This window comes from Fukomys damarensis, unplaced genomic scaffold (assembly GCF_012274545.1).
Source record: "Fukomys damarensis isolate Sample0158 unplaced genomic scaffold, DMR_v1.0_HiC HiC_scaffold_23, whole genome shotgun sequence".
In the NCBI taxonomy this organism is placed as follows: Eukaryota; Metazoa; Chordata; class Mammalia; order Rodentia; family Bathyergidae; genus Fukomys; species Fukomys damarensis.
In genome coordinates this window covers 64133983-64142598 of record NW_022900935.1, presented here as the reverse complement: position 1 = coordinate 64142598, position 8616 = coordinate 64133983, and the positions used below count along the sequence as shown (strand labels likewise).

At 61.5% G+C, this 8616-nt stretch overlaps 1 protein-coding gene across 1 annotated transcript in view; it reads right to left on the bottom strand.

Annotated features, from left to right (window-relative positions):
- Positions 1–1288: 1288 nt before the first annotated feature.
- The window catches only part of Bahcc1 (BAH domain and coiled-coil containing 1), a 33125-nt gene continuing 25797 nt past the window's right edge, over positions 1289–8616 (bottom strand). The window contains exons 16-27 of the mRNA XM_033767431.1: positions 8286–8468; positions 7905–8206; positions 7612–7707; positions 7366–7522; positions 7161–7275; positions 6996–7071; positions 6804–6912; positions 6244–6363; positions 5908–6084; positions 4590–5776; positions 3947–4183; positions 1289–3471 (exon numbers count right to left, since the gene is read on the bottom strand). Coding sequence (XP_033623322.1) covers positions 3265–3471; positions 3947–4183; positions 4590–5776; positions 5908–6084; positions 6244–6363; positions 6804–6912; positions 6996–7071; positions 7161–7275; positions 7366–7522; positions 7612–7707; positions 7905–8206; positions 8286–8468 — 2966 coding nt within the window. The 3' untranslated portion in view covers positions 1289–3264. The remainder of the gene's footprint in view (positions 3472–3946; positions 4184–4589; positions 5777–5907; positions 6085–6243; positions 6364–6803; positions 6913–6995; positions 7072–7160; positions 7276–7365; positions 7523–7611; positions 7708–7904; positions 8207–8285; positions 8469–8616) is intronic.

The following is an 8616-nucleotide window of genomic DNA, read 5'->3' as shown; positions in this document are numbered from 1 at the left end:
GGGGACCGGAGTCACTGTACCAAGAGGGGCTGCCAGGTCACAGCCTCAGAGATCTGAGGGTACAGTCTGCACTGTCCTGCTCCATCCTGATCCCTACTGGCAGGACTGGAGTGGTGAGGAAGCTTGTGGGGGCTCCTTGTGTCCCTCGACTGTACGTCACAGGTCCTGGCTAGGCCAGCGGCACTTGGGCCTTCTGTCTCCCGGAATAGGGTCTGATGGGTCTGTGCCCTGGAGGAACATGGGGGTGGGGTGGTTGTACCAGTGTGTACATGTGTGTGTGTTGTATGTACTGTACGTCACAGGTCCTGGCTAGGCCAGCGGCACTTGGGCCTTCTGTCTCCCGGAATAGGGTCTGATGGGTCTGTGCCCTGGAGGAACATGGGGGTGGGGTGGTTGTACCAGTGTGTACATGTGTGTGTGTTGTATGTGTGCACCCGTGTGCACATGGTCCTGCAGCCCCTACACACGGGGGGGGGGCTGCAGATGGAGCAAGGAGCATCCCCTCCCTGGTGAGGGTCAGGCTTCTTCCTGGTCTGCAGCGCATGGGTGGGCTCTGTCTCGGTAAGAGGTGCACAGTACCCCAATTCCGGGTACATACTCTGACCCTGGGCTGCCGCTCAGGGCTATGCAATCTTCTGTTTAACAATCAGGACTGTCGTTTATTATCTCCTGCACACTTGTCAGCAGAGAAAATGTTTGTTGAATGAATCAATTCTTATCCTTCCCAGGAGGGCGTCTTCTGTGCGGCAGCCCTCATTCCTGGCGTCCGTGGTGATCAGAGTGGGCCTTGGAAGCCATCCTGTTCCTTCACTATGTGCTCTTTTGAGGCACTGGGGACTGAACCGGTGGTCTTCACACTGTTAGGTCTCCAGCCTCTTTTTTTCATTTTGAGACAGGATCTTGCTAAATTGCCAAGTATTTGAGCCTAAGATCCTCCTGCCTCAGCCTCCCAGAGTGCTCAGATTATGGGTGTGCGCTACCACGTCCAACTGTCTCTGTGCTGCAATCCACCTGCTCCTCTTCTGGAAGAACCTCTTCTGGCCATGCAGATGGGTTCAGATTGGTGACAGACTTGTCACAGGGGAGAGCTTCTGGGCTCAAGGGGACCCATGTTCTGGGGGTTTCCAAGTTGGAGGCCACCCCTCTCCCTTTCTGGTCTGTCACCATGAGAGGGAAGGGAGGCCCAGGCCAGACCTGGGATCCCTGCGCCCCGGTCCTCAGGGGTCACAGGGGGCCCAGCACACAGGATACCAGGCAGAGTCACCATCCGAACCACAGAAAACCTGTACAATAGTTCATATATTTATTCTTAAGCAAGTTATCAATAAAAAATTTAATACTAAAATGCCTTTACATAGAGTTTGCTGTTCATAAAACCTTTGTGTTTTGTTTTTAGTGTTTACATTGAAAAAAAAATCCAACCATCCTCTTAGTTTACACATGTACAAGAATCGTGCTTCTGCCACGTTTAACCACGGAGAAGGGGGGGGTCACACTGCCCGCACGCACACAGGAAGGAAGGAAAAGAGAAAATAAAAATACAGGTGAAGGGGAAAGCCTGGCTGAAGGCGAAGAGGTGGCCAAGGAAAGCGGCCTCTGTCCCTGCACCAGGGCCAGGCCAGCCCAGATCCCAGGCTGGCAGTCAGACCTTTGCCTCCACGTGACGACTTTCTGGTTCCTAAACTGTGAGTGGCGCCCAAGGGCCTTCTCCCCGGGCCACCACCAGGAATGAAATATTGCACTCGAGTGGGACACAGGGCAGACTTGGGGTGGGTGTAGGGGCCCCCTCCCCACCCTTGGGTGTCCAGTGGAGCCTCCAGGAGCAGCCCTTTGGGGGAAACAAGGCCCCAGGGGTGGGCTGTATTCCTGACTGGCCGGAGCAAGGAGGGGCTCCAGGTGCTCTTGTACCTCCCACTTCCCGGGCTTCTCTGCAGCTCCCGCAGGGCAGAGGCCTTGTGGGGTGGGGCGTGGGGTTTCTAGGTGGTCAGACTGGCCCGCTCTGACTATAGGGGATGGAGGGTGCCGACTTCTCCTGGGCTCTTGGGGACAGGGCTAGCAAGGCCATTCACCCTGCCAAGCAGCTGCAGAGAAGACCCAGAAAGCTCCAGGGTGGGCGGCGGCTGGGTCTAGGGCATTGCCCCCTTCCCGGGGCCAGTGAGGTCACCAGTGGGAGTGAGACACGGGGGGATCAGGGTGGGAGGGGTCTTTCACAGCCACTGTCCTGTGGTGTGGAAGGGATGGGGGAGCTGCGGTCCAGCCCCAGCCCAGAGGGGCCTGGTCCAGCCACCCCACCACTGCAGCCTGCTGCTCTCTAGAAAGGGAAAAGGGTGAAGGGCACTCCGGTGGGGCCACAGGGCACAGGGGCTGGGGCCCAATTGTTCTGCCTGGGGCAAACTGGCCAAGGAAACAGAAATCAGAAATAACTGGAATACTTAGAAAATAAAATCAAAACAGCACTTTTTCTTATTGATAAATAAAATATTTGTTCGTTTTTGTCTTAAGTAGAGGTAAGATACACATGGCTGCGGTCCTTCCCAGAGTGGGGGACAGGCTGATCCTGGTTTTCATCTTGTCATCAGAATCCCCTCTCCCTAGAGATGTGGATCAAGACCCCAAGCCCAATACAGGATGTACCAAAGTGCACACGGGTGTGACTTTCACTGTACAGTTGGCCCCAGAGGCTGCCAGGGCAGCAAGTGGCCCCCCAGCCGTCCCATGGACACGGCCCCACCCTGCCTGAGCCGCCTTTGTCATCACAGGTGTCCTGGAGGACTCAGCTAGGCTGAGGAGAACAGTGCATTTCCAAAGATAACTCCAGAACAAAACCGCTGTGCACACACACGCACACATGTGAACACGCACACACCCTCATCACGCGGGTGGGGAAAAATCCTTTCCATTTTTTTCCCCATAAAACTTCCCCACGGAAATAACAATATTTACATAGAGAAATAAATAGACAACACACCTGATTTCTGCTTTCCCTGGTGGGAGACAGTCGGAGGTACTAGGGGTATATGGCTTGGGTTCTAATCTCTTGAGAACTGTAACGTGGGAAAACAGAGCAGCCGGGCCGTGAGGGCCGGCCCGACCCTCCATGGCAGACAGGACGGGTGCGAGTCTGTGCCAAGAGCGCGCTTTCCAGGGAAAGTCGTGGAAAAGCCTGGTGCTGCCTCGGTGCGGTTGCATATTTTCTCAGACTTACCCCTGGCTCGGCCTGACCTCCACACGGGGGCCCGGGGAGGGCGGGAGGCCGCAGCGGGCTCAGCACAGGACGGGCACACCTTCGGCCGTCACCAGGCGCCCAGTGGTGGGGTCGTAGGTGCCCGCCAGGTAGTAGAGGTCCTGCCGGTCCTGGTGCCTGCGGCCCCGGGTCATCTGCTCGTACTGCTCACGGCCCACCACCTGGCACTTGTGGGAGATGGTCTGAACGTCGTTCTCATCCTCGTGGCAGGACTGGTACAGCGCGTTCTGCAGGGCAGGGCATGCGTCGGGGAGGCCTTGCTCCGTGCCCCCCGACACCCAGCAAGACTTAGTGCTCAGGAAGCGGGCACTGGAGTGAGGCTCCGATAAAGACCCAGGAGTCTATGCTGGGGAACCCACGGGTTTGGAGTCTGAAACTCATTTCTTTGGAGGAAACCTGGCTTCTCTGGGGAGGGCAGGGTGTGGGTGGGTAAGCGCAGAGCCTACCCTGGGGGCTGCTCTGGATCTCAGGTGTAAACCCGACCTGCTCAGAGCCAAGGCTGCTCGGTAACAGCCCCCCAGGGGATACGATCATTCCGGATCTCACTGGGAGCCTCAGCAGCGCAGCCTGGGCCTCTGTACGGGCAGGGCAGGGCTCCGGGCGACCACCCCCTTGCCGTGGCAGGTGGCAATGGCTGCGGGTGCTGTTCCCCCAAGGGCCCCACGGAGGGCTGGGCCCCCGCTGAACCCGCCCTGCCCTCACCTTCCCGTCGCTCTGCCGCTTCCCCAGCTTGGTCTCCTCGGGGTGGTAGAACCATTTGACCTTCACTACCATGTTGCTGCCCCAGGACTCCCACATGCTCTCGATGCGGCCGATGTAGGGCAGGTTGGGCCGCCCCGCCGACAGGAAGACTGCACAATCCCCGATGTGCAGCGTCTCCTTGCCCCGGACAATGGCCTTGTAGAACAGCTTCCTGGCCTTGCCCTTCATGCCCCGCCTCTGCAGGGGAGACATGGGGACAGCAGGTGAGGGCCGGGGTCCAGGAGGCACAGAGACCGTGGCAGGGACAGGTGGGGTGTTCTGGGCGTGTATGTGTGTGTGCACACAAAAGGGCCCTGCAAGGGCGGGGAGCAGCCACACAGCCACTGGAGGGAGCCACCCAAACACCACCCAAGACAAGGGGGCCATGCCCGGATTAGGCCCCCCCCCACAGGTGCAGGACAGAAAAACTACAATGGACTCAAAAGACACCATGGGTCTGCGGCCAGAGACGCATACAGCTGTCCACCGTGGCGGTGTCATTCACCAGGGCAAAAACCCCACCATTTACCCCAGTCTACCCAGGGGACAGGCATCAAGGGCGGCATCTGTGGGTCTGCCGCAGAGCCTTTGGTGGTCCACCTACCTGTGTGGGGTTCCCCGACCACTTCCACAGCTGGCGGGCAGGCAGGAAGGCCGAGATCTTTGGCCGGTTCTCCACGGAAGGCAGCCGCTGCCTCCGGGAAAGCTCTTTGGCTTTGGAGAAGCTCAGGGCCTCCTTGCGCTTGAGCTTGGACTTGCCAACACTTGGGCCGGCACCCGCACTGGCCACCGTGGCCCTGGACAGGAAGCAGCGCTGGGCGTGGGCGTGGGCATGGGGGCTGCCCCCCTTGGAGCGCAGGGTCTCGGGCTGGGCCAGGAGGGCAGGCACAGGGTGGGTGAGACAGGTCTGCAGCAGCAGAGCCGGGTCCTCATCGTCCGAGCTGTCAGAGGAGTCCTCGTTGTCCGAGGAGCAGAGGCTGGAGGTGGACACCGACCCCGAGGAGGAGGAGGTGGATGAGCCCGAGGAAGAGGAGGACATGGACAGCCGCGTGAGAAAGCGGGAGGGCACGCCAGCAGCCAGCTCCGGCCCATCCTCATCCTCGTCCGAGTAGGAGCTGGGGCAGTCACTGTCGCAGGGCAGGGGGTACTCAGCCTGGCCTGTGTACTTGCGCAGCGCCAGCCCCATGGGCAGCGGGTGGATGGGTGCCCGCCCCTTCTTGTCTTTGCCCACCAGGGCTGGGTGTGTATAACTGGGGCTAGGCAGGGGCCGCCCCAGTTTGGGGCTGAAGTCCTTGTCACCAACAAGCAGTGCCTTGCAGCTCTTGTTCTTGGGGGAGGTCACTCCTTCGTGGTCCAGCTTGACCAGGAACTCGCTGCCTGCCCGGCGCCGCCCTGCCTTCTCGGCCTCCGCTCGGTCGGCCTTCTTGGCCCGCAGCAGCTTATGGCTGCCTCCAGGCAGACCCGACCCAGTCCCACCAACAAAGGGTGCATAGGACCTGGCCAAGCTGCTGAAAGAGTCAGCCCGGAAACCGTTGCCGAACACCGGTGTGGCCACGCTATGCACTGGGAAAAGGGCCTCGCGGGTCCGCAGCTTCTTGGTGCTGCCGTTGAGCTGGAAGAGGTTCTGCAGCACCCCTGGCCCTTTGGCGCCCACGGCTGCTGCAGCCACTGCCTTCCGCTTGGTCTGTGCCACTGCTGACCAGCTGAGCAGGGGGCCGCCCCGGCGACCAAGGAAGTGATCTGAAGCCCCCGAGGGGGATTTGGCACCTGAGGTTAGGAGGTCACCTTTGCCTGGGGCGGGGAAAGCCAGGCAGTCAGAGGGACTGGCTGCACCCACGAGGCTGCCTCCACCCACTCCTCCCAGACCCTGCCCAGCCCCTTACCCAGAGGGACCCTCCTCTGCCCCAGGGTCCTCCAAATACCAGTTTTGTCTTTGCTGATGGATTTCTTCCCAGAAGTCTTTGATGCTTCAGGGCCATCTTGCACTTTAGGGGACAGGCTGGGGGTGGGAGCTTCGCTGGGTGGGGGGGCCTCGCTGGATGCTTTCTTGGTTCTCCGGCAGCTGCTGGACACTAGCAGGGCTGGAGAGGGTTCTGTACCTGCAGAGCGAGCAGAGGGGCTCAGTGCAGGTCCGCAGAGTGACCTTAACCCCTCACTGCACCCTTTGGGGGCCTGCCCAGAGCTGGTGGAGGCCTCCGTGCAGGACACAGGGGTGGACAGGGGCCGGAAGGGCCCCACCCGCACTCTTGGGGGCTCACACTGGATCTTGAAGTCGGGAGGGAGTAGTCTGATGTTAGAGACTGCGATGTGGCCGGTGTCCCCGTCATCGAACTCCACCAACACGGAGTCCAGGTCTTCCTCCTCGTCACTGGAGGCACCTGTGGATGGGGTGTGCCCTGAGTGTGTGGCTGGGCCGTGCCAAGACGGGGAGGCAGGAGGGTGGCGGGTGCCAAACTGGCTTGCCTCTACTCCCTGACCCCATCTGGCCTTGGAGCTGCCTGAGAGCAGCCAGCGCCTGTCCCACCTAAGCCTTCCCACCCGCCCTGCTGTGGGGTGAGGAGTTCTGCTGGGGCAGCCGGGGTGCTTGTGATGGGCTGAGTGACGCTGTCACTGGCACTCTGGGTCCTTTGCCAACCTCGTCTGTCTCGCTGGACATGGGTGGCTCCCCCTGGCTTTTCTATGGCCACCAGGGAGCTGCTTCTATTGTTTGCCACATTCCAGTCTGCAGAGCCAGCTAGACTTCAGGACAAGGGTCTCCAGCAGCACTCTGTGGGTCTCTGGGGACCCAGGACCGAGTCCCAGCCTTGGGCACGCTTACCTCGGACCACGTTGCCCGGGTAGAGGCAACGAGACTTCTGGCTCCAGTAGGCACAGACCCGGGTGCCGGGTGGGAGGTACCGGCTGGACTGTGGCCGGACGTCAAGAACCTGCAGGAGAGGGAGCAATAGCCATGAGTAGTGGGGTCAAGGTCCGGGCAGGTCCACCTCCGATCCCCAGGCCAGGTGCTCACCGCCTCCTGCAGGAGCTGCTCCAACGAGTAGATGCGGGGCCGGTTGCCTCGCTCGCCCTCGATGACAATGCTGTAACTACAGGCAGCGGGCAGTGAGGGGCCTGGGGAGACTCGGTGCCCACCAGGGGCAGCCCCCACCCTCCTGCCAGGCCGGGGCTCACGTACATGTCCGGGGGCTGCAGGGTCCTGACGCTGCCGGCATACAGCAGGCTGTCCTCCTTGGGGATGAGCACGGGCAGCCCGTCCTGCAGGTCTTCTTTGTGGATGGTGCAGGAGCGAGCTGTGGGGTGCAGGTGGTGGGTCACTGAGGCCCAGGTGTGCACCCCAGTCCCACCCTGCACCTGCGCCACCCATCTCCTGGGCTGCTCACCCAGGGCGGCACTCTGCTCGGCGCTCAGCAAGCCCCTGGATGCTTCTTCTTCCTCCTCCCCTTCCTCCTCCTCTGAGAAGCTGCTGTCACGGCCGAAGGTGAAGTCATCCTCCATGGCAAAGCTCTCTAGCAGCCGGCTCACGGCACGGCCTTGGCCCTAGGTAGGGCACAGGGGTGAGCAGGGGCAAGGGCAAGGTCAGAGGGCTGACCGAGGCTGGGCTCCCGGGCTGGGGGCGCTGCTGCTACCTGTTTGCTCTTCACCTTGCCCAGCTTCCTGCCCTTCCCCAGGATGGCCTTGGCGTTGCGGGCTGACAGGGTGATGGACAGGGCCCCGTTCCTCCGCTGTGCATGGGGCAGATGCAGAGAACAGAGGTGAGCGTGGCAGTGCCCTCCCTGCCCGTGGCCGCCTGGGCTGTGACTCAGACTGAGCCTGGGCTCGGAGAAGCTGGCGGGGGGGGGGCGCAGGCTTGGGGAGCCTTTCCCAGCTCGCACCCTCCTGTCCTTGGGCATCTCAGTGCCCACTGCCCTGCTGGCCTCACCCGCAGTACCGGCTGCAGCACAGTGCTCTTCCGTGTGGCTCTCTTGAGGCGCTCACTGGCCAATTTGTCGCCTTCCTCACGGCAGGCGAAGGCCCGGGTGGGGCTGAAGAGAGCATCCCTGCTGGCAGCAGCCCCCGGCTCTGCCCGCAGGCTGCCTTTGGCCTTGCCCTTGGCTTTCCTCTTGCCTGGTGCACCTGGGGGCCGCTGCCCTGGGGCCCGCTCTAGTTTGGCTCCCACCTTGGCCTTCACTGCCCGCCTCTTGATCTTGACCTCACTCTCAGGGCTGGACAGGCGGCAGGCCCCTGGGGGAAGGAGGGACACTGTTGCAAGGCCCCTGCTGCCGGTGCCCTCTGCTCCAGCCTGCCCCATCCTCCTGGTTACCTAGCAGGCCCTGCCTCTCCTTCTTCTTCTTGGCCTTCTGATTGGCTTCCATCTTGACCACGGAGGAGGGCGAGGGCCCCAGGACGGCCATGCCGGTCCCAGGGTGCAGCACCAGCCCAGGGTCTTTGGGGGCTGTCTCTGTTCCCAGGAGTGCCTGGCAGCCCTCGCTGTCAGAGCCGCTGCCTGCACGGAGCAGAGAGGGCTGTGGTTTAGCATTGAACAGCCAACTGGGAGTGGACTAGGGCCTAACATACAAGTCCACCGGGGGGACTATAGGTGGAGCCCACTGCTGACGTCCTTGGGGCTGGTTTGGGGGTCAGCTGGAGTGAGG